The following is a 26,091-nucleotide window of genomic DNA, read 5'->3' as shown; positions in this document are numbered from 1 at the left end:
CGGCCACCGGCACGTCTTTTCCAGCCAAACCGCAGTTCTGTTCACATTTTCCATGAACCCCACCCCCACCCCCACCCACCCACCCTCGTCCTGGGAACCACATCACACACACATACACGCACACAAATACAACTCGTCGCACACACACATTCTCAATTACCAAAAAGCCACTGAGTGTTTTCTCACAGCTGAACCCTGAGGCACAGTGAGCTCAATAGAGTTTACAGGCCCATGAAAGCAGCAACACTTTGAGTTTGCTACTGCTTACATCCGTCTGTACCTAACAAACATAATGACTGCAGAGGAAGGGAAACTTCACACAAACTTTAAAACTTGAGATCAAATGGAAAATTGTTCTGCTTGAAGCTCTAGAAGGAGAAAAAGTGACACTCACTTCCGCACGCAATTTCATGAAAAAAAGTCACATGTTTCTGAATGTTTGGGCAGAGGGGTCTGAACTGTAATGGGGGCGGGCCAAGCTGTGATTGACAACTCACCCTTCACACCTGGAAGGAGCCTTAGGTGGAGTGTGGGAGAGTTGGGCAGGTTGCAGCCTGCTCTCTCCACTCTGTTGTTTTCTGACGGCTGCCAGAGAGCACAACACTTACACAACTCCCAATCGTCTGACTAAAGCATCTCTACAACACACTTGTACACACACACTCCTCACAAGCAGATACACCAAGTGTACGTGTGTGAAATATCATATTATTACATTTTGATTTTAATAACTATACTTACTGTTTCACTGATGGTCAGATTTTATTTCACTATGTAACAGCTTACATTCATTAATTAAAATGTAAGGCACAAATAAAACTAACATGATAATTTAAACTAATAATTTTATTTAGGGATGAAATAAACCGCTTTTTTAAATATCAATTAATCTGTTGTTAATTTTTTTAAATTATTCCATTAACCATTGCCAAATTACCCTCTCTTTAAAAAGTTCCTGAGTTGTCTGAAAAACATATTACTAAATCAATTAAATTCACAATGTTTTAAGAGAGAGTGTTACTAAAGAGCCCGTCTGATCTTAGATTGTTGTAACCAATACCTATACACCTCTTTTACATGGTAAAATGTACACATTACCAATATTGTGGTTGAAAGCCAAATTTTTAAGGAATATTTTCTTTATCGGTCTTGCATCACTTAAGGTCCTCAGAACGCCCTTTCCTTGGAAAAATAGTTTAATTGTATATAATTTACAAAACTATTAGCACTGTCTGCAACATGTGTAGCAGAGCATCACAGCTTAGCAGACGTTGGTCCATGCTGGTATTAGTTGATAATAGACAATAATGTAAATCAATAGGGGTGGAATTTTTTTTTACAGTATGTAAAAATCAAGATTCTTATCTTCTGAGGTTTTAAACAGATTCATAACTTCCAAATATCTTTTTTTTTTTGGCTAATCGGTGCTAAGACTAGCTCTTTAACTCAGTAGAAAGACAAAAGGCGCAACAAGAAATTCAGCCAGTCCCACAGATGACTGGAGTAGATCCTGAAGTATGTTCTAATTCAAAAATAGACTTTGAATCCATGAATCCAGAATCATTTTTTTATCGAAAATAGATTCTGAATCGACTCGTGAGACACCAGAAGATTCCCAGCCCTATAAACTATGGATTTGTAGTGCATCCCTTTCAGACAAACTATGACGGGGGCGGCAGTAGCTCAGTCTGTAGGGACTTGGGTTGGGAATCGGAGGGTCGCCGGCTCAAGTCCCAGCACGGGCCATGTCCGGAAATTGGCCTGGTAGCTGGAGAGGTGCCAGTTCACCTCCTGAGCACCTAACCCCCCCCCCCAACCAGCCCAGGAGCACCCACCGTGGGCAGCCCCCCCACCCTGAGACCTCTCCATTAGTGCATGTCCATAGGATCCTGTTTGTGCATGTATTTCGGCCTATGTTTGTGTAGCATGTTCACTAGACAGAGTGTAAAAACAAATTTCAATACAGTATAAATTATTATTATTATTATAACACATCCTGTTTAAGCCAAGTGTCGTTTTGAGCATGTGTTCTGTAAAAGGAGTTCTATAGGCAAATATCTGAAACACATACGATTAGAAACACTGACATATCCTCTCTGCCCACAATTTAAACTGCTACAACAACAACAAGAACTTCTCTTTCCTCCCTCTCTCCCTGCATTACACAGCGTGAGCACTCGACCAAAATTACAGGTGTGTTGGCCCGCGTGTCAGTTTGAATTGCCTTCAGACTCAACTGACTGCTGGCTACACAGACAATAGCTACTTTCCCTTTTACATGCAGGCTTGCATTATGCAGTAAATACCTATTACACATTGCTGACATTACTCCAAACATGCCTTTGGTTCACAACACTTGTGGAGCACAAAATGCTTTTATTTTTGAAATATTTTGGAACAAATACAATGTGATATATAACTGGCACTACCTTTGATGGTCAGTGCTCAGAAACATATAAATGATGTGTTATTTTTCTGATTACGAGTAAATGAAGGATGAAGGGGGGAACCTACTACTCCGACCTTTAGTCCTTTAAATCTTCTACCAGTGTTTGAAAAAGTGCTGTGTACTCCCAGGCCACTTGCTATGGCACCATATAATTTACACAGCATGCCTTTGGGCTTATAAAGACAGCCAGATGTGTGTGTATATGTGTGTGTATGGCCTACGCCTCCTGATGCTATGCTATATTTGCCTTTACAGAACTCTCCCCCTTTTTCTTTTCTTTTTTTACAGTGATGCTTGCAGTCCAAGGTGCGAGTCCAGACACATCTTTTTACATACTCTGACACAAACATGTATGTACAGAGTAGGAGACGCGGGATAAGTGTGAGAAAAACAGCTCCACAACAAAGTAATAATGTCATCATGGCCAGGTTGAAGAGAGGGGGCGACGTGCACACACACGAAACACACACCTTGTTATCAACTGCATGGCCACAAAAATCCCAGTCACCAAGCTTCTGATCGTTGCAGTGCAAACATGTCATCTTTCTGTGCAATGTGAGAGCAGGATCTAGATCATTCAGGGGTCCATTTGCATCCCGTGAAAGATGTCCAACCTGGATCCTTAAGGGTGTCCTACAGGGACCTCCATAAAATCTCTTCAGCCAGGAGTAGAAATTACATTTCAGCATTACCTCATTGACTGGTTGATGTTGTAAGCTGATTTGGTTTTCTTGATAGGCAACCTTCAACTATTTACCTCTATACGAAATCGCACCCAACGGATATTAGGCTACATGAAATGTAAATGAGGATTTGGGGATCTGTATTTTTAATACATGTTTACCTTGTGGAGGAGGCGGGAGGGGGGTTACCATGATTTTTTTTTTTTTTTTTTTGGGATCCCCTGTCTGCCCTACGTGGCCAAGCCATTTGGCCTACATTTTAACCCTGCTGTCTGACCCTTTTTGACAGTCTTCTCCCAATTCAGTTATGTCTAGACGGTTTGAAACAATAAGAAAGCACACAATAGGGCCCTATTGAGGATATATTTTATTTTCTTCTGCAAGAGAACTCACCGTCGATGCTGCGCTACATGCCTTTCTGCTCCCCGCTGGAGAAACTCCTCTGTACTCGACGGCGTTAAATCTCAAAGCAAAATGGTAATCCTCGTATAGTTTTTCTTCACTTTACCCTTTTAATGTTCCCTTTGTAAAAAATAAAAAATAAAAAAAATCTTGAGAGACGCTGGACTCGTGAGCGTAACTTTCAGAGCTCAGTCGTGCCTGTTGCTTCTTCAATTGCCGAGTTTTTTTTTTTTTTTTTGTCAATTTACGGAGTTTTTCCACTCGGCAGGAAAAGCATGAAAAATATCACATAGGTTCCCAAACTTGGCCGTAAAAAAAACTACGACGTGGTCTTCTTCTCTAGCAGGGACTCTGGGTATGTTTATAGAAGTGGTCCCTCTGGTCCAATGGAGGCGTTCAGGACAGGGGAGAGAGGAGCAGAATGCTGCATTCACATTCTGCATAAAATATTGGAATCACGAGGGTTGAGTTTGGACGTCCTATTAGGAGGTGTAAAGCCTTGGTTCGAGACCCTCGCAAAGGGTCGCCAGATCACTACAACAGGTCATGATAGGATTGAAAATATAAAAAGCTATGTTATTAAGCTTATTTTCACTTTTCTATAAAATCTTTATTTTGTGAATGACTGGATGACATTTTCCCTCCATTAATTAATGATATATGCCTATAGGCTATATCAGGGCAAGGGGTTTGTAGGTGCAATAGGTCCCAATCTGGAAAGGTTGGAACTATTGTTGCAAAGAAAACAAATGCTGATTGTAAAAGTAACAAATCAACTACACTGCAACTTCTTTACAGTAGCCTAGGCTAGTTCAACATTAGGATAGGATAGGATAATACTTTATTGATCCCCAGAGGGGAAATTCGGGCGTTGCAGCAGCACAGACAAGAAAGCACAAAATACACATTAAACAGAATAGATAAGATAAATAAAAATAAAAACAGGGGGTATATACAAGTACAAAATGAATGATGAAGTTAACTATGCAGGGAATTGAGAATTGAGACAGTATTTGCAGAGAATGACAAGATAAAGTGACAAGTGATGATTAAAGTGACTTGGTATGATAAATAGCAGCAAGTAATGTTATGGGATTTATCCTATGAGCTCCTTTGTTGGCAAGGCCTAAACGAGAAGAGTGAGTTGAAGTGGTTAGGAATGAATCCACAACTTGCAGCTAATAGCGTACCTTAGCAATACATCTTTACTCTTTAGTTTCTCGAAATATAGCCAAAAGATATAACTTTTTAAATTAAATGAACTTGACATGCGCTGAAGAGTGGGTTTGTCATAACTATGCTAGTTGTTCCGAGTCTTTCTGTAAGCTAAGATAACCAGCTGGAGGCTGTCATTTGGTATTTGCAGACAGACATCAGAGTCAAAAGCAAGGGTCAACAAAAACCGAGTCAAATGAAATTTGAGCCTACAAATCTCTTCCTGATTACCAGTCCTGCACACAGTGAAGCTCAGATCTCGCAGCCTTGGCGGGGGCCATGAAGGCATCACTTGGTCCAGATGCCGTCCCCTCTGCTCTGACATCAGACCGGAGGAATCTAAGGAATTCCGGGCTCCTGGGAGAAGTCCTGCTCGTTTAATGGTTTTCCAGGGGCCACAGAGGTGACTAAACGACGAACAAAGGAGGTCCCCTCACATATTTATGTCCCCCCCTTTTTTGCCTTTTAGCCCGGGATGAGTTACAGCCTCAGTGGGGCAATTTATTTGCATAACCTACATCTTTACAACATGTAGCCTAGGATTTAGGCAAATTCAGACATTATTTCAAAATATAAGGAAGATATTTATAGTGCTTAGCCCATGCTAGACATTTCACTAATTAATGAATACATTGTTTTTTTAAAGTACCTTAATTTAAAAAAAAATGTCCAAAAGTCTGTTTTAGGCCTAACTAAAGTTACATGTATCTCTCTAGTCATTTGTTTAAAGCCCTCTAATAATTATTGCAAAGAAAACCCATTTGGTAAGAGTAGTTTTAATTTATTTGTTGTTTTTATTTGATTTTTTATGTATTTGTTGCTTCAGACAGTTAGCCTACTGATATGGTGTATGTATGCAATAACACATATTAACTAGTCTTTTTTTTTAACTGTCTTTCTGCTTCTTCTTCTTCTTCTGCTGCTGCTGCTCCAGTATCCCTTCAACTCCCCGCTGTTCTGCTGCTATGAGCTCTGGTGATTAAGGTCCATAGGGATCTCATTACATCCAGCAGACTTAAGACATTCCACAAAAAAATCACATATCTCAAGAACAACAAAGGAACATTTAATTGCATGAGAGGGTAAAATGTAGTTACCATCAAGGATCCTTGAAATTTCTCAACAGATATTCAAATTTTCCCATTAAAAGTGTTCCATAAGAGAAAAGGAAAATGTTGTGTATTACTGTTCTTGATTATTCCTGTGAAAATCACTTGTGGAACACCTTGATTTAACTTTTAAATATTATTCTATTCATTTTTTTTCCATGCACTATAATACACACGGATTGAGCACTATGTAAAAAACATAGGAAAAAAAAATCAGCTCTCAGCAGATATAGGCTAAGACAACCCTCCTTATTTGTAACTAAATTGCAGCCTCTTGTGGTGGACATGACAGTCACAGCTGCAGGTAAACAGCACAAAATGATAATAATTGGCATTTTTTTAAAGTATATTCTTACTAGCATTTAATGGGAATAATAATAAAAGCTCTTCTGTATTATCCTGCATTTTGCTGAGAAGCTGAAAGAAACATTATTTGATCATTTAACTTGTAGACTGAGTATAGCATTTTGGGCCTTTCTCTTTGCATGTTTGTAGGTTTTTCTTTACAAATGATGATTCACTTTTACACTATTAGAAGCACAAATTGACATCACAAAAAGGTCAAAGGGCGGAGGGACATTGGAGTGAAGATTAACTTGTGGATTTCATCATGGCATGCATGAAGAAAATAACAAAGTAGGAGGCAAAGATGGAAGTGTGTTCTAATTATGTTTCCTAAATTTTTTTTGTTTTTATAGAGAAAAATCCACATGCCTTTGCAGCTGCTGAGCTTCTGTCCAAATCTAAAACCTAAAACATTTGGTAGTGGTTTAACTATCGACTCGTACTGGTGGTTGTGCCCAAGATCCAAGAGAAACAATATGTTTCTTATATTCTATTTGAGGTATTCTGAAAAAGGCTTGGGGACTGAGCATTTTTTTAAAAATCCCATGGAAGACCTTTATGGGAGTTTGAAACACAGGCATTACTGTTACAAGACTTGAAGGCCTTCAGTGTTACTGGTTTATTGACATTAAAGGTGGATTCAGAGGCTCTCCCATGTGTGTACATTTCTAGGGGCATGTAAGGACACTGTGATAAATAGTTACAAAGGAAAATTGTGTCCTTAATGCTAAAAATTGTAATTGAAATGGACGATTGGGTCCGAAAGCAGCTGCAAGAAGAGCATGAAAGGCAAATAGTTGACTGTTAAACATATAGAGCAGTGCTTCCCAGAGTTAGGATCGCGAGCCACCAAGAGGGGGGTCATGAGATGCGAAAAAAATAAGAGAGAAAATGAGTATTGTTTATAATTGCATATTTGACCCAATGTTATAAAATAGATACAAAAGTAGTTCAATTTCAAATATAACCATATCATTAAATCAAATGAAAATGAAATTAATGTGTCAAAATAGGTTCTCTTTCAAACCTCGCTGGAGCAGGCGATAGCATACTATCTCCATCCTAACCACTGGTCCACCAACCCTCCCAAGTAAGACAGACCACCTCTAAGTACCAGAAGGTTTAACAAGTCACAGTCTATCCAGAACCTGGATGTGGTTACACAGCTTAACAGTTTATCAGGCCGAGCTGTTTTAAGGACACGGGCCACCTGCTCGATAAGGGTTCTCAGAGTCGGGTAATATGGGAGGAAACGTGTGTCATCACAGACCTCATCCTTCATGTTTCTAGAGGTGCCTTCCAGGGCTGTGGCCCCATCATTGGGCTTAGCCGTGGCATTGGAGAGATCACTGTGGTTAAATCTCTCCAGCCTGCTAGACCAGGAAAAGCAAGTTATCATGGATTTCCCCTTCCAGCCTTCATGGGATCTACCTACAGTTTTGGAGGCATTCACTCTAAGGGTTGCCTTTGAAGCCACTTGAGTCTGTTTACTTGACTTTAAACAGACTCTAACTATCCTGGTTACTGGCTCTGACCTCAGCCAAACAAAACGGATAAGTGAGTTATAAGCCTTGTCTGTGTATTCATCCTGCTTTTATGAAAAAGTGACATTGCATCCTAACCCTGCTTTTGTGCCCATGGTTAGTGAATGGTCTGATAGCTGCCCCATATTGGAGCTGCTTGCTTTTAAAGGGCGGGGAGTTAAAAGAGCGAGAGGCGACTTGATATATTTTGTCCTGTTTGAGCATTATGCATCTATTTGGACAGAACTAGATTGGTCGAGATGTTCTGTCTAGAGGGGGCAGTCAGCTTTTTGTGTTGGCATACATGAGTCAATGTCTGCAGTCCCCAGGGGGGCTACAGGCTCAATCCACTAAAAAGGGCATTTCAGTGAGTGATATATGTACTGCTGCCAGTTGGGCATCCCCCTCCACGTTTTTTTTTCGGTTTTATCATCTAGATGTGGCAGAGCTTTCTGTTGTGCACTCTGTCCATAGAGTTGCATAGAACTGCGTGTTGCAAGTTTAACGTGAGCTTTATTTAGTGTGAGCAGAGAACAACAACATCACTTGATAACCAGAGGAGAAACCGAGAGAACAGTGCCACCCATTGGTAAAATTACTGTACTACAACACTGCGGACTAGCCCTATGTTTATCAATCAATCCATCAATCAATCCATCAATCGATCGAACAATCCATCAATCAATCAATCAATCAATCAATCAATCAATCAATCCATCCATCAATCAATCAATCAATCAATCAATCAATCAATCAATCAATCCATCCACCAATCAATCAATCAATCAATCAATCAATCAATCAATCAATCACATTTTCTTTATTTGTATAGTGTTATGGGCAGTTAAAAAAGGGGGATAGGCTGACCCATACAACAAAGGTTTCCCCTGACCGAGGTAGTGGTCGAGTAGATTCCATGATTGGTCGCACCAGATGGCGCTTCCCATAGTGAGATATCTTACTCAGTTTTCAGAGAACCGGGATTACCCTTTTCCTTGCATTCTGTGTCAACATGACAAGTTCATAAAATGTGATAAAGAGTTGTTCCTTCCATCACTAAGATACAGAGTCCAAACTGAACACGACGTTTACAGCTACCATGACTTAAATTATTAGTACACTCTTAAAAACAGCATCGAAAGCCTTAGGTATAAATCAAGGAGTAATAAAGATAACAGTTCACTTTTGGAGAAAAAACGCAAATACTTGGTTTAAAGATAAGAAATGATTTGTAATTATGTTCCCATAGCAGATTAAGATCAACACAGCCAGTGCATTTCTCTTTTCTGTTTATCCAAGCCTGACATGGGAACATTGTTTGATCAATCTCTGTTTTATCAGGAGAACATTTCTGAAAGCCAATGTTCTTTTTGGCCCCAGAGTTCCCCCAAAAACCCACGATTCACTGTGTGTCCACTGTGATCTCATCACTCGATCAACATTGAATAAAAAGGACTTCAACTTAGATGTGTCTCACATTACTGACATAGCCAAGCTTGTCGTCCTTTGCTGTCCCATGTCAAAATCTAGCTTCAAACTTAATTCATCATTTATCATTTGGTTTTCAATTATGTTTTTCAACTGGTGGAAGGAAGACTTGTGCCATAAAGGAAATCTTTAAATTGTTTTATTCGGAGTTGAAATTTAACCCACATTGTTTTTTGGTTAAGGTTGTGATGAATAAAACACAAAAAATCTCAATGAATGACCTAAATGCATCTTTAAAACTGGAAATAATAACTGAACAACCTGTTGTGCATGTTTGTGTATTCTTGAACTGTGTGTGTAGCATAGGATAGGATAGGATAGGATAGTACTTTATTGATCCCCAGAGGAAAAATTCGGGCGTTACAGCAGCACAGACAAGAAAGCTTGAAAATACAAAATACACATTAAACAGAATAAATAAAAATAAAAATAAAGATAAAAAACAAGGGGTATATACAAGTACAAAATGAATGATGAAGTTAGCAGGGGAGAATTGAGAATTGAGACAGTATTTACAGAGAATGACAAGGTAAAGTGACAAGTGATTAAAGTGACTCTGTATGATAAATAGCAGCAAGTCATGTAAACAGCAGAGAAGAGAGGCAGTGTTGTACCACAGTAATGCAGAGTGTAGTTATATAATATAATGTAGTATAATATAGTATAATATAGTGCAATATGAACAATATAATGTAATATAATGAAGTGTTATATAATACAGACTAGTATAATAATATAATAAAATATATAGAATGTACAGTATATATGTATATATATATATATATATATATATGGATGCTAAGTAATAATAATAATAATACAATAATACAATGATAATAATGAAGCAGGTCATGTGGGTAGTGTTTTATGGGGGTGAAGTTTAGTGTCCAGGACGTACTGTTATTGTTGTCATAGGCTGCTGTTGTACAGTCTGATGGCAGTGGGCACAAAGGAACGCCTGAAGCGCTCTGTTTTGCACCTGAGGGGGGGATGAGGCGTTGGCTGAAGGAGCTGCCCATCTGCCACAGCTCACCATGTAGAGGGTGAGAGGAGTTATCCAGGATGGATAAGATTTTGTCCTTCATCCTCCTCTCACCCACTGTCTCCAAAGTGTCCAGATCAAGACCCACTACAGAGCGGGCCTTCCTCACCAGCTTGTTCAGAACTGTTTGCCTCACCAGTCTTGATGCCACCCCACCAGCACGCCACAGCAAAGAAGAGGGCGCTGGCCACCACAGACTGGTAGAAGGTCTGCAGCTGCATATCCAGCAGTTTGTCCCTCAGGAGGCAGGGCTGGATGGTATTGAAAGCACTGGAGAAGTCAAAGAACATGACTCTCACAGTGCTTCCCTTCGTCTCCAGGTGTGACAGGGCTTTGTGTGTCAGGGAGATGATAGCATCCTCCACACCAATGTGCCTCTGATATGCAAACTGCAACGGATCCTGGAAAGCAGTGAGCTGGGTCCTCAGGTGCTGGAGAACCAGCCTCTCAAATGTCTTCATGACATGTGACGTGAGTGCCACAGGTCTGCAGTCATTGAGAGCGCTGGGACGACCTTTCTTTGGAATTCATGTTCATTAATCCCCTTTGGAATTAATAAAGTATGTCTTCCTGTAAACGGCGGAGTTTCTTAAAATAAAATAAAAATACATATTGGGACCCAAAAGGACAAGTTCTGTCTGCTAGCTTAGAAACTTCATTAACAATATAACTTCACTTTTTTTGGTTATTGCATCCACATTAAGCCTTTTCCATCCAAAAATACTCACCTTTTCTAAAATGCCCTTCCAAGGAAATATTGTTTTTAAAAACTCCTCAAACTAGCTGGAGGAAATTTCGCTTTTCAAAGTTATTTCTCTCCTCCTTTCACTGCAGTTTCTATGATCACAGTTTCTTCCTGTCAATCAAACAATCCAAGGGAGGATTCAAGGCAACACATATTTACCAAATGGGACATTCCTCCTCATTCCTGCAATACTTTGAAGTGACATCAACCTATTGACGATGCACAATGTTACATAAGCTGACACTTAGGCTTGTAATGGATTGTTCCTGGCAATAAGAGAAGCGGCAAATGCTTTACATAAAGTCTGTAATTGGCTTGTAAAAGGTTAGTGTTCAGTAAGTCAATTCACCTCAGGCTTAGATGGCCTATTAAAGCACTAACAGTCGAAATATTTTCCTACTCGGGCAGATTTGGTGGGAAGTAATTGGACTGCTGCCTTATTGGCTAATGATCAAGCGTAGAAAAGAGGTGAGTGCTGACTTTTATGGTTCCTTTATAAATAAAGGAATATCTTATCCTGCACAAACATCAAACGACTCCAAAACAGAACAAAATGGAGGAATATGAGGCTCATTCTGCTAAATAAATCAGATTTTTCAGATGGTTGTTAGTGTAGCAATTGCACAGTGATGGTCATTCTTGAGCAGCTTCCAGTCCCTGTGTTCACACGCTATTCTTTCTGTTTTTAGCAAAAATAATGGAGCGTATTGTATATGAACAGATTTGAGGTTATTCTCCCAGAAATCATTTGATGTAGTTAGGGCCACTCGATAAATTGCCCTCTCGCAGGGATAATAAAGACAACCTTGAACTAGTGCTCTGACTCAGATGACAAATGACTGGCGGAGAGAAATTGAAGAGAGGAGACCATGTAGACACTGTCCTACTGGACTTCACAGCAACATTTGACATAGTTGATCACAGGTTATTACAGTACTTAAAGTTACAATGTTATGGCTTTGATGAGTCTGCATTACTATGGATTGAGATCAATTTGACTAATAAGATGGAAAAGGTATATTTTTAATGGGAGTCATTCTGATCTTGAGTAAGCTGTGGGGTGCCCGGTAGGTAGCTGTCTTGGTCCATTAATGTGCAACGTGTTCCCAAATTACTTGCCCTTTGTGTTAAATAGCATGGAAGCCCATATCCTCCAGTTAAAAAATAACACATTTTGGCTTTGTTGAGATTTTTTTTGTGCCCATATTGACTCAAAATTACGAGATAAAAAGTCACAATAATAATAATTAGTCACAGGTAAAAATTCCAACGCACAGAAGTTTCACTAAATCTGAAAAGCTGTCCGATCGACCACGGTGTAGGTGGAAATATTCTGGCAGCTTGGGAGAGGTTAACCAGGTTATAAATGCAGCAGCTGGTGATTACTGATGACGATCAGGTGTGTGATTGCAGAGAGCTCCAGCAGCCTATAAGCCACGCCCAGCCTCTGAAAGAAAAAATACAAGACCAGTAAAAATGCTTTTGGGCTTCCTGCCTTCACTTGACAGAACACGATAGAGCAGGAAATTGGGAGAGAGTGGGAAATGACATGCGGGAAAGGAGCCACGGGCCGGACCCAAACCTGGGCCAACCACCCTGGGGACTGCTGCCCATGTACATGGGGTGCGACCACCAGGCCGTCAGTGCCCCTCGTGTGGGTATTTTGTTTGTGGCCCTGGCCCTGTTTGGAATACAATAAAACTTAAAAAGACGTATTTTCCCCATCTTTCTTGATTGCCAGTGAAAGACTGTGGACATTCATTTGAGGATTGGAGTTTTTCCTCTACAGCCACATTCCAGACAAGACAAACACAAGATCAGCCTGGAGACTGAGTCAGCTAAGGTCAACAAACAATAACCAAAACACTGTCCAAAAAAGTTTCATAAAGTGAAGCCTGTCTAGCCAAACGGAAATGTTATCGCCGTCAGTGAAATAATAGCGTGAACATTGACGTTGCATTCGGTTCAATGAGAAATAGATTTTGACATTTATTGGAACTAACAAAAAGGCAAAGACAAAAGTTTACTGAGTCTGTAGAAAACCAAAAAATCCAGGCTGTAACATTTATACAAGAACATGAATTGACCCGTTGGAAGGAACACCGATGTCAGAAACAGTATGAACTGTCTCTCCTAGCCTAGCTTCCGGTTTCTCAATAAAGGAGCCGAGCTGACCAGTGTCCACTGAGGGATAACACACTTACTACAAGAACCTTATACAACCCCATGAAAATGAATCATAGTCCTTTAAATACAATAGACAAATTCATATCATACTTAGGACATCTATGCTCCATGCTATCAACATTGAGACAGCAGGAATTAGGTCCCATTTTGTAATTTCAATGTGTGTGTTTTTTTCATGGTTTACTGTTCTGTAGTTTGTGTTTTTCTTGTTGTTGTGATTTCTTAGTGTTGATTTTCCGGTGCCTCCCTGTTATTTGTTTAACCGTTTGTGGATTTTGTTTGGACTTTTGCTGAAGATGGGTTTTGGACTCTAAATCTTTCATATGAATCTGCACTTGGGTCTACCTTTTTGTTTTTGACTTTCCGTAACATTTCAATGTTGGTTTGCTTTTTTTAAGCCTTCAGATTTACAGCTCAGTGCAACAAGTAGGTGTGATAAAAAAAATGTTTCCTCCATAGCCTCTTGAACCTCTACAGATTGATCTGTGGATAATTCTCGTTTACATGGCAGTTGGTTAAATGGCAGAGGCTTTATTAAGCAGTGATTCACACCCTGCACAGCTTTGTCTGGGCGGTGAATTATTATTGTTATTATCAAATGGTGGAAGTACGTAACATAGACAGGGGCATGAATTACACTTTGATGTGTCACAAAAATGCATCATCTCTATTTGCTTTAAATCTTTATTTATCCATTGAAGAGGAGGCTGAGCAAGCATTTTGGTTTTATATTTGGAACAAACACTTCCTGCAGCCCAGAGGCCATGTGGAGGTTAAGTGGGTTAAGAGGGACTCTGGCACGTATCCCTGAGGAGAAAACAGAATTATTCTCCCACTTCGGACTGTCCATGTTCAAGTGTTAAATCTTATTTCTCCTTTAATTTCTTAACCATCTTAAATCCATGACCGTCATCTTCCCAGATATTGGATTTACCACTCGTGTTCTTGAAGACATTGGATGGCTTCTTCTAATGCTGCAACTGATGCCTGTTGTCTTTAAGGCAACAAAAGACCAAAGATCAAACAACGACAAGGCAAACAAACATGATTACTATGTATAGCTGGTAGCTTTTGGCTGTATATTCTTGTTCTGATTTTCTTTATGCCTTTCTTATATGCATTTCCCTTTTTTCTCAATGCATGGAGGCAGGTGCATTTTGATCTCTGTTATTTATATAATCTGTATTAGGGGTGTGAATGGCAGGATAACTAAGGTGGCCCAAGACCATGGTCGTATGATGCAGCAATTCTGCAGTAATTAATACATAGAAAGACAATAATATAATTATGCAACATGATTTCAGGTAAACTGAAGAATATGAATTGCCCCTAAAACACAAAGTGAAGGAAGTGAAAGTGTCTAACATTATCCTGCTGTCTTCTTCTTCTTCTTTTAACCTGATTTCAACTTCTTCAGCCAATTGACTTATGTTCATGTTACCATCATTCATGTTATAAACACCACTGTAAGGAGTCATAAAGTGGTGATGCAGAGTGGGTGCCATATTCATTTAAAATAAAATATCTGCAGCAGCTATTAGACAATTGGATCACATAAGGCAGGACAAGGCTCTAATGACTTTCCCATAAAGAAGAAAATACATTTTTTATATGACATTGCATCTTTTACGTGAGTCTGGATTAACAAAAGTTTTCCTCTATCATTTATGTGGTCTCTTTGCATCCAACCTTTTTTGAGTATATTTTGAATATTTGTTAAAAATTAAAAATAATAATAATAAGGTATTAATAATAAGGTAATATGTAGTAGTAAATTATGAATTAAACATGAGTTCTAAATCTATGCAGATATATTAAGGTAATCAGTTAAATAGAAAACACTGACTGTTAAGGGCTGTGGTGTGTTGTCCTGTGTTGTCTCTCCCCTCCCTCTCTTCTCCTTGTGTGGCTTACAGGTAGAGGCTCCGCCCATCTCTCTGGAAGAGTGGCAGATTGGGCTCATCTGACTATGGTTGGCAATAAAGTGCTGCATGCAGCAGGAGGGATTAAATGCAGTGTGGTCAGTGTTTGTGGAGGGGTTCATTCGTGTGCTGGACCTCCAGGCTGAAGGAGTGCAATATTATCCCTCGAGTGAAAGAGTAAATTGATGTCGAGAGTTTCTTTATTCCTATATGTAGCAACATATCCATCGGCTTATAATTGTTTTCCAGTTATACATTTAAAGGAGTTTGTTCTTTGTTAGTTGTTCTTTTAGGAATTAAATCCTTACAACTTTTGGTTAAAAATCCTGGCCAGAGAAACCATATTTTTATTTTTCTTAGCATGCAACACAGCAAGACATCACAAGGTTTGAAAGAAAACTTTAAACCTCACAGACTATGAAATCATAACTTGAGGGACTTTCCTGCTGTGAAGACAAAGTGTTTTTTTTGTTAAGGTCAGGCATTCTTTTTATTACCATAATTATTATTATTATTATTATTATTTATACAGGAAGGGCTGAGGAGCGGGACCATTCCAAACTGTCTGATTGGTAATTTGTGGTTTAATCTACATCAGCTTGTGCATCAAACGGTGACATAAAGGCAAAGGGTTGAGCAAGAAATAACACTTTTTGAGAAAAATACCCTTTTCAGGGAATTTCTCATTAATATTGTTTGTCCGGGGAGAACTATATGTTTCCTCCCTTAACATTCTGACGAGGAATCAATTATTATGAACCATTATGTCATAGGCATTAAATTGGAAATCATTACCAAATAATGACAACATTTGAACTATATTGTGTTTTTCTGTTTGATTCATACGTTCCGAAATACCAATTACCCAAATGGAAGTGACTAATCTCATTAGACCTAATAAAAAACAAGATGATTTGCACCAACAACCTAAGAGCAGTAAAAAAAAAAAAATCCTTCAGTAAGGAGAAAGGAATTCAGTGTTCTCGTGTCTTCTTCCAAATATCCCATTTCTTCTGTAATTCACATAGAAGGAATGTTGTAAACACACTGTTTCTTTTTTACCAATAACCAGAGCTATTTGTTATGTCTGCTGCCTGACCATCCCACAGATTAAAGGTTTAATAGTCAAAGGAATGTGGATGCTCGCCTTTAATTCATCAGTCACGTTTGGCATCCAGACGTGATTGTAGGCTGAGGCATTTCCTCAAGCCAGGATTTGAATATAATACTTTAAATTGTTATTTCTGGGCGCCTTATGCCTCCACTTTTGACACAGGACAGTGGACAGAGCCAGAAACCGTGGAGAGAGAGAGAGAGCGGGGAACGACACACGGGAAAGGAGCCAAAGGAGTTTTTTCAGCTCCCTCCCATTAATAACTTATTATTTACAATCATGAATCCAAATTATTTAATTCTTTATCACATCTATATAAGACACTTATCCGAGATGGCAATCAACATAGTGGTCAAAAATGTCAGCATTCCTGGAAGACACAAAGGAAGACACATAGATGTCCAGGGCTAACTCCAGGGCTAGTTTTAATTCCACTGACGGGAACAGAATTGCATTAGCTTTAGGGGTGGTGAAGTGGTAAGCTTGCACGCCCCATGCACAGAGACTATAGTCCTTAAGTCCTGATTCATTTTTCTAAAGATCCATTTTTGGGCTTTTCCTTTATTGCAGAGACAGGACAGCAGACAGAGTCGTAAAACAGGTAACGATAGAGGGAAACGACATGCGGGAAAGGAGCCACAGTTTTGGATTCAAGCCTGCTGCCCGCCTGGACAAAAAGCCCAAAAATGTAAAAAATAAAAAGAATAGAACACACACTTGTTCTTAACAGAAGACCTTTGTTTAAACACTCGAGTTAGTGTATTAGCACATCGTCATGTGACAAAACCTTGAACTTACATCTCATATGGTTCAAAAAGTGGGTCATGGAGCTGTTTTTTAGTGGCAAATGTGAGCCTGGAAAAAGGTGAAGTAGTGAAGCACTTTTAAGCATTTGTAGTCTATGTATTCTGTATTGTTTCCTTACTTTGATCTGTGACGTGTTTGGTAGCATAATGAAGGAGTTGCTGGTGGTTCCTGAGGCTACACTCTTAGAAATTCCCCCTGTTAAAAAACAGTAAACAACTGGCAGTAGGGTTGCCAGGAAGTTACTGTAAAATTACGATATATTGCTGTTGCTGAAATTTACAGTTTTCTACCGTTTTTGTAAATACAGCAAAAAGCTGTTATTTTAAACCTTAACAGGAAAATACTGTTGAAAGGATTAACTGTTTAATACTGTTTATTTACACTTCTTCACAGGAGGTATATTTGCAGATTTTTACTGTGAATTGTAAATACTACACCTAGCTATAGATTCATTTTCCGTCTACCAAAATGGACACAATATATTTATTTTCTAAACCTAGTGATTTGATAAATGATTCCTTGCATGTCAGGTTATAAAACACCATGTTTTAAAATAATAAGTAAATAGTGCCTTTAAAATTGCAACTTAAAATGTTAAGACAAATAATACAACTTCAAACTGTCTTCTCAAATCACATCTGTCTTTATTGAAACTGCAACAAAAACAAAGAAAATACACTTTAAGAACATGAAGGTTAAATAGGCAAAAAATCTCGCACAAATATTTAAATTTAGACATTTAGCAAAGGCCATTTCCAATGTATAAAAAGTGCATAAAAGAGTTTTGGTAGATACATTTTAAACAGAGAAGTGAAAAAAAAAATCTGTTATAGTTTCATAACTGAATAAACAACCTGTCCTCTGAGGGAAACTGGGTCCCTGGACCTGCAGCTCCCTCTGATTTCTCCTTCCAGACTGAAACTGCCACAAGGATTCTGTAAAGGGAAAAAACAACATTAGAACAAAAGCAGCTCCAGCTGAACAGTAAACATTATCATATGGACAATCCTTTCTGAATATTCTCCATGCATGAAGTAAAACTAGTATGAATAAAAATAAGTCCTGGAATTACTTTAAGTACATGAATTCAGGATGTATGGCATCAGCTTTATGTGTTAAAACATGCTACAGGCCCATTCTGACAGTCTCACTAAAGTTTCCTTTTATACATTTTCAAATACTGTATATCATACTATCTATGGCCATATTGGCTAGTAGGCCCAGCTAATCATCATTTCTAATTCAATATTTAGTAGTCAGTGTCAGTTGAAGCTGAAACAAAGAAATGTTAGCTTGTTGATGTTAGCTAACCTTACCATTCTAGTACCACCAGGCAAGCAAGTCAAGTTCATTATAGCCCACTTAGTTAACCACATTACAAGAAAATGTTTTGTTTTTTGTCCCATTTAGCAACTGTTAAGATCTGTATTTCAAGCTAATGTTAGCTGGCAAAGAATTCACTCACTGCGTGTGTCTGCCTGCAGTGTTTCTGTGTAATTTCCAAATCTAGCTAACCTTAATCTTACAAATGACTTCAATCTTAGTAAGTAATGGTTTTTGCCTAAGGCACTCACCTCTTAATTGTCAGGATGGAGATGGATGACAATCTGACAAAGCCAACTCCACTGTCCTTTCAACCATGTGGTTTCAACTTATTTTTCCCAAAATGCATTGCAAAAACTACAGTAAATTACTGTTTTGTTTCCTTCAAGCAATAATACAGTAAAATATTGTTATAAACCATTATAATACAGTAATGTCCTGTATTTAAACATAACAGGATCATACTGTTGAAATTTCCTTGTAAATGTACAGCAATTTCTTAGAGTGTAGTCCAGTTGAGAACCACTGTGCATGAGTACAGACAGACAACAGATGTGCACCATTAGATCAGCAAACGACCAATGACGCTGAAGTTCAGATTTACTCTTAACTTAATATTATTATACCTCAGGTTGTACCAATGTCATGCAAAGCATTTTAGCTACATGGTCTTACCCTCCCTTTACTCAAGACTCGTGGAATGATCTTGAAGAGGAAATAACTGCAGCTAAATTTTCCATACCAATATCATTATTATATACAGATGTGAAGATCCCTGCGAAAGTCCCTGGCCTACAGGTTGGAGGATATCCTCCCATCCCTGGCCAAACCGTTTTTTTTAAAGGCTATTTTCTTTTACATCATTCGGTTATTGAAGATATTGTATTCCACTGCTTAAAAAGCATTTGACGTAGTAGAAGGGGCTAACTCTCCTTATTGCACTGTGAAAATGTGTTTGTTTTTTTACCTGTTCTCTAATTTTGGATTAAACTACTGTTTACTTGTCTTTCAGCTTCTGTGCTTATAGGGTTAGGGATAGGGTTAGGGTTTGCAATGCAATGGCAGTGCTATGCATGGCAGCCACAGATACAGGGAAGCTGCAGTGTAGGAGCCAAACATAAAGTGTCAATGTTTGATTGCTGTTTGTTTCATAGCAAATTTCTATTACTATAAAAAGACAATAATTTCATCATTAGGTCTGCTTGGGAAATGGAAACATAACTTTCATCATATTAGAAAAAGAGGAGTGTGTTAAGTGTTTTTCAAGTAACGCCCTTCATAGAGAAGATGGGGCAGTTATATTAAATGATCACAGCGTGACTCATAATTTATGTTTTTTATATCATAACCCTACGCTTTTGTGTGCAACATGAATAAATTGCTGAAAAATTGCTACATTACTTCACCAGCACTCTCTGCGCACCTTAGTGAAGGTCTTTTCTTACACTGGATTCTGTTATTTAGTCCTTTCAAAGACAAAGTGAATGAAGAATGAATGAACAGCAAAGTGACCCATTTCCAGTTTTTAAAAAGAGACACAAACTAATATAAAGGAGTAGTTTATTATGAAAGGAAACCAATGAATGAGTGTCTCTTACAGCAGGACCACGTTTCATCTGTTCTGTATAATTCGTCCTTGTCTTCCATTCTCGCAATAAATCTATATCCTCAAGGAGCAAACGCAAAGCGAAATGTGTACGGTACTGGCCTGAAACAGGTGAAAGGGGAGTGATTTTTTCTAACTGTATCCTTTTATAGTCTATTAAAGGATATTTTCCCCAAATCATTGAATTAGTACTTTTCTGAAGCCTACATGCATGTCTGTTCGATAATCATTTGGATACAGTCCTTTAGCGTTTAAAAAGCTAGGAATCTTCAACAACCCACTTTTGTGAACTGTATGAGGGAGTCACATTCCCGGCCCATTTGTTAACAGCCTCTTCTAATAGAGAAGAATGTGTCTGTGATAAATCGAGACCACCTGTTAAAGTACATGGTTTCCAGATTGATAGATTTGATGTATGTAAGCTCACAGTTGTTATTCAGCCATGACACACAGGGCTACAAATACAAAACTTATCTCAGAGGTGCTGGAACAGAACAAGTTATATAAGGAAGGAAGGAAGGAAGGAAGTGTTATGCAAGTGCAATGAGAGACACCTACTGTATTCCCTCACCAAAGTGCCAACTTTCTCCAGTTTGGCTGTGATTAAGTGAATACTTCAGTGAATTAAGTGAATATGATAGTCAGTGGAGACTTACGTTTCATTGCAGGTTTTTTTTCTTGTGTTTTCAAATTATTTTTTCGCTCACAGCCTCACGTTTTTTTTTTTGTCATCCAGAGGTTGAAGATGGTGTGTGTGTGTTGGTTCTTCGTGGTGCTGATGGCATGCGTGTGCGTCCCCGGTTTTGGGTCGTTATGCTTGGATGGCTCTATCTGCAACAACCTCAGCAACAAGGGGAACATAATGGTAGGTCAAAATGTCTTGTCCGTACTCTGCGTGTTGACTTCTTTCTATCTCTCACTTCCTTCTGGCACAATGCAAGGAAACGCTGACTTTATTGCACAGGGTGATTCAAAGTGGTTAAATTCCAAGGCAGCAAACTAAAAGAAATAAAAAGAAAAGGCAAGGACATAAACAGTAGTTTACTTTCTTTTTTTTTTGGCATACTGTCAGCTAACAGAAGCACGTCAATAGATAAGTGACTCTATAAATTATAGAGCTCTGGGTGTGTTTATCTTCTCCATTCGAGGTGTTGTCATGACATCACACCGGTGAGTCAGATCTTTCTAATGAAGTTTCCATGCGGGGAAACATGCACACCTTGTAAAAACAGAACCACTGAAAAAGGATCCAATCAGTCAAATTGATTTACACACTTCAGTCACTTTTGGCGGAGATTGCTCCCAGCATTAACATGTTAGCAATTTTCACTGACCTTTCGCGGATTTAGAGTACGGATTGACAAGATAACGCTAATGAACTGTGTTTGTTTGGACCAGTGCGTCATTGAAAGAACCAAGAATTAGCCTACTTATTAGTGATACTATAGAGATCTAGACAAAAAGCAAGTTAACTACTAGTTTTGCTAATGCTTCACCTGTTGTCCGCTGACGTGAGCTCATGCCACATTGATTAAAAAGTGTGTGGGTGGCCTTTTTTTTCCGAGCATTTAACACAACACACCTCCCCACTCAGAGAGGAGCAGGAGACCCCTTACCTCAATCACACCCCGAGGCCTTGAAACTCCCAGATTCACATGTCTATAAAAAGAGCCTCTCCTTCACTGAGGAAGCAACAGAGAGACCTTTTTTTTTTCCTGCTGAGCATTTTCACAGAGGAGCAGAGAGAAGGCAGAAGAGGAGGAAGAAAGGGATCACAGTGAAGAAGATCTGTGAAGAAACGGAGGGAGAAAAAACGAGAGGAGGAAAGAACAAGCCATTGAGAAAGGTAAGAAAAATAAATTCCTGAAGTTGGGCTTCTTGCATGAAAATTGTGTCTAATTGTTGTGAGAGTCTTGTTTTCGGTGTGAATGAGCTCTATTGCATTGATTACTGTTTTTAAGCTTTTGGGACATTTTCTGACATTGACGGCTCTTAATTGTCCTCAAATTTGATTTATTTTGAGTTTCCACACAGCTTCTAAAAAAATCTGCATGTTTCTCTTAAGTGACATTTGTATTGCTTTCTGGTTACATACACCTGAAGAAACTCATCTATTTAATAGATCATTTAAATATCTCTGTACATTATCAACACATAAGGCTTCAGTCTATTTTAATGGCTGCTCTCAGGCATCTTTTTTATCAGTGAGTGTTTCTGCAGAGAGCAGATCTCAGCTGAGTGAGTCATAGCCAAAGAGGGAGAGTGGAGACAAGTCTCTGACAGAGTTGCAAAAGCGATGGCCCACCAAGGACTCACTCCTTATAATAATGAGGAAGGGAGGGAGATATAACAAAGATGTTCCAACAAAGGAGAGAACACAATCTCAGCCTCTGTTAAATGATAAATGCTCTAATGTGGAAAATGTTTTGAGAAGGGTGCCGGGAGGTGATTTATTGCTGTTAACAAAGTAGAAACTTGTCATAAAGGTGGTTTTATCTATTCAAAGAGTTGCTTTGTACACCTTCCTCAATTAAGAATGAATACAGCGTTTCTGAACTGTGTGGGGCCTCTATGAATCTTTCTTACAACGTGTACTCATAGCTGTGCATTGATCACTGTCCCTGAACCAAGGGACACTTGGAACACAAAGCGACTCTGCAGTCATAGTGACCTCGCTGACCCTTTGATTCTTGGCTGCAGATCAATTTTACTGTTTGAAAGGGTAATAAAGGAGAGGAAATCCGTAGTCTAAATTCACTGACGTCAAGAACGACATAATCATCACCACCATAATTGAATTGTGGCCTTGAAAATAGACTGTTACATTCTTCTTTTTTTGTCTGTTATTCTTGTTTACATCAGTTTACTCTATTGAATTCTGACCTACCTGGAATACAGTGTGTCCACAACACAGCTAAGGGACTGTATACAAACAATTGCGGCCAGAAAAGGGACGGGGAGCTTTTTGTTAAACTTAAACAATTTTTTTATTTATTTTGACATGTAGCTTAATTAAAAAAAATAAAAAATAAAACTGCAACATCCTCCACCCTGAATTCTCAATTCAGCCTAAATCACAAATGATTTAATAATCAACTGAAAATGGTGTTTCTTGTTTACAGAACTTCTCTAAATATAAACCCAGAGCTACTGAATGATAAGCTTTTACATATTGGTTTAATTTTTACTACACTAACATAAATAGACCAGGATTTGTCGTGATGAATCGCATGTTTTATACTACAACAACAGTCCCCTGAAGAGCTGAAAAGCGGCTGATTTCTCTCGGAACCAGCCAAATCAAATCACATTGTTTGAACAATTGACTTAGTCATGAATCAGCCTTTTTATTTACCACGTAATGAAAAACCACTATGTGAACTCATGCTTGGCACTGGACAATTATCTTTCTATTAAACAGTTCACAGTGGCTCCTTGTGGTATACCCTATGCACAAAAAAGAAATGAACACCATGAAACTACAGTTGATTTGTTAAGTTGTTCGGTGAATAAATACAGGCACAGAACACACATACGTTGTAATGTGATGTATAGCAGGTAATGCTAACTTTGCATGAGAACTTAATAAACTTAAGCCAAGGCTCAAAATAAGTGAACAGGAGACAATAAGGCCGATGCAAGTAAGATAAATGAAGCTGTGTGTGTGTGTGTGTGTGTGTGTGTGTGTGTGTATGTGTGTGTGTGTGTGTGTGTGTGTGTGTGTGTGTGTGTGTGTGTGTGTGTGTGTGTGTGTGTGTGTGTGTGTGTGTGTGTGGACAACTTAACTCCAGGGAGAGGACAGCTGACTTCACCACTAACAAAAAAAAAACACTTTTAAGGAGGCAGTAACGGAATCTAAACACACTAAATGACGGATAAAAACATCTGGGTGACCTCAGAAAAATGACGACTTTAAATCTATGTGATTATTTTAACTTTATTGTTGTGATTTTATGTATCATCTACATAGTTAATTAGTAAATTAGCAGCCAACTATTAAGATCCACTTTAGTTATTGGTCAATATTGTTTTACATACAGGATGACTATGAAATGTGCAATGAACATATTTTTTTATTTCTATTGATACATTTGACAAAATAAAGATCAGATAAACTCTAAAACTGGGGCAAATCAAAAATCATAAAGTCCCTGACCTATCGGTATTTTCCCCAAATCATTGAATTAGTACTTTTCTGAAGCCTACATGCATGTCTGTTCAATAATCATTTGGATACAGTCCTTTAGCGTTTAAAAAGCTAGGAATCTTCAACAACCCACTTTTGTGAACTGTATGAGGGAGTCACATTCCCGGCCCATTTGTTATCAGCCTCTTCTAATAGAGAAGAATGTGTCTGTGATAAATCGAGACCACCTGTTAAAGTACATGGTTTCCAGATTGATAGATTTTATGTATGTAAGCTCACAGTTGTTATTCAGCCATGACACACAGGGCTACAAATACAAAACTTATCTCAGAGGTGCTGAAACAGAACAAGTTATATAAGGAAGGAAGGAAGGAAGGAAGTGTTATGCAAGTGCAATGAGAGACACCTACTGTATTCCCTCACCAAAGTGCCAACTTTCTCCAGTTTGGCTGTGATTAAGTGAATACTTCAGTGAATTAAGTGAATATGATAGTCAGTGGAGACTTACGTTTCATTGCAGGTTTTTTGTCTTGTGTTTTCAAATTATTTTTGTATTTTTTGTCATCCACAGGTTGAAGATGGTGTGTGTGTGTTGGTTCTTCGTGGTGCTGATGGCATGCGTGTGCGTCCCCGGTTTTGGGTCGTTATGCTTGGATGGCTCTATCTGCAACAACCTCAGCAACAAGGGGAACATAATGGTAGGTCAAAATGTCTTGTCCGTACTCTGCGTGATGACTTCTTTCTATCTCTCACTTCCTTCTGGCACAATGCAAGGAAACGCTGACTTTATTGCACAGGGTGATTCAAAGTGGTTAAATTCCAAGGCAGCAAACTAAAAGAAAGAAAAAGAAAAGGCAAGGACATAAACAGTAGTTTACTTTCTTTTTTTTTGGCATACTGTCAGCTAACAGAAGCATCTTCTTTAATAGATAAGTGACATTATGAAAAAATACAGTAGATAGCTCATTTGAGTATTGTCTTAGACCCTTTTTGCTGCGATTGCCTTACTGATAACAGATCATTTTAAATGTTTTCTATATGTCTTTTCCCCCACAGGACTGTATTCACCTCTGCATGTCTGTGGTCCAGACTGAATTCCCAGAGCTTGACGCATCGGGCATGCCGAGCAATAATGATAAAGACCTTTTACTCAGTATCATTCTGTCCAAAATAGTCTCTGAAGACAAGCTCTCACAGTCAGTACTAAAATCTCACAGCAACCAGCGACGCTCCTATTCTATGGAGCATTTCCGCTGGGGCAAACCCACTGGCCGTAAACGTCGGCCTGTGAAGGTTTTTGCCTCTTCTTTGGAAGGAGGAAGCTCTTTTGAGGACACGTTTCCCTTTCAGGCCCGCAGGCAGCTGAGCATAAATGAGGAGGAAGCAAATGGTGGCCCTAATGGAGAAAGTCAACAAAACCAGGTATTGCTGAGTGCGAGGGTAGCCCCCAAACCACAGACTCAGTTGAGCGCCCAGCACAGAAAAGATGGGACCTATCGGATGAGTCACTTCAGATGGGGCAGCCCACCTCTCTCTAAACGTAACAGCAGCTTGATGAAGACATGGGAGAAGAAACCTCAGGGGCAGCTTGCTGGGCTCTTCAGGAACATTTTTGACAAGAATGCACAGAGAATAATGCACTGAATTAAAGAGGAAGAGGAGGAGGAGGAGGAGGATGGGGGGGGGGGGGGGGGGGGGGAAGCCGGGTAGTGCAAAGTGTCTAATAGGTGTTGCATGTTAGTTCTCACAGGTCTTACTCTTAACTTACAGAAATGTGTCATTATCATTAGCATGTAGTTCAATGTTTTTTAGCCAAAGGTTTGTCTCAATGAAACATTAACTGAACATAAGAGACGAGGCAGTTTTATGCTGAATAAAAACCTCAACGCACACACTGACTTCTTTGTCTTCTTTGCATGACTTGAAAGCTTTCTTTTGGGGAACATAGTGTTTCAAATCACCATATTCACACAAGAGCCCTTTT

General features: G+C 39.0%; 2 protein-coding genes across 2 annotated transcripts in view; one reads left to right on the top strand and one right to left on the bottom strand.

The window, feature by feature from the left end:
- The window catches only part of LOC132984991 (tyrosine-protein phosphatase non-receptor type 14-like), a 44,329-nt gene extending 40,410 nt beyond the window's left edge, over positions 1-3,919 (bottom strand). The window contains exon 1 of the mRNA XM_061052084.1: positions 3,526-3,919. The gene's annotated coding sequence lies outside the window, so the exon portion shown is untranslated. The remainder of the gene's footprint in view (positions 1-3,525) is intronic.
- A 17,694-nt stretch (positions 3,920-21,613) lies between these two features.
- On the top strand, positions 21,614-25,773 carry LOC132984986 (pro-opiomelanocortin-like). The gene is made up of 3 exons (XM_061052079.1): positions 21,614-21,806; positions 24,679-24,805; positions 25,164-25,773. The coding sequence occupies exons 2-3, from the start codon at positions 24,686-24,688 to the stop codon at positions 25,749-25,751; spliced, it is 708 nt and encodes a 235-aa protein (XP_060908062.1). The 5' UTR covers positions 21,614-21,806; positions 24,679-24,685; the 3' UTR covers positions 25,752-25,773.
- Positions 25,774-26,091: the final 318 nt, after the last annotated feature.

Source organism: Labrus mixtus, chromosome 12 (assembly GCF_963584025.1).
Source record: "Labrus mixtus chromosome 12, fLabMix1.1, whole genome shotgun sequence".
Taxonomy (NCBI): Eukaryota; Metazoa; Chordata; class Actinopteri; order Labriformes; family Labridae; genus Labrus; species Labrus mixtus.
The sequence above is the reverse complement of the archived record's forward strand: the minus strand, read 5'-3'. Positions and strand labels throughout refer to the sequence as shown.

Bases quoted from the DNA above. Each gene is read 5' to 3' on its own strand.
- LOC132984986 (XM_061052079.1), top strand. From the start codon at position 24,686: ATGGTGTGTGTGTGTTGGTTCTTCGTGGTGCTGATGGCATGCGTGTGC. The intron at 24,806-25,163 runs GTAGGTCAAAAT...TTTCCCCCACAG, and splicing joins GCAACAAGGGGAACATAATG to GACTGTATTCACCTCTGCAT.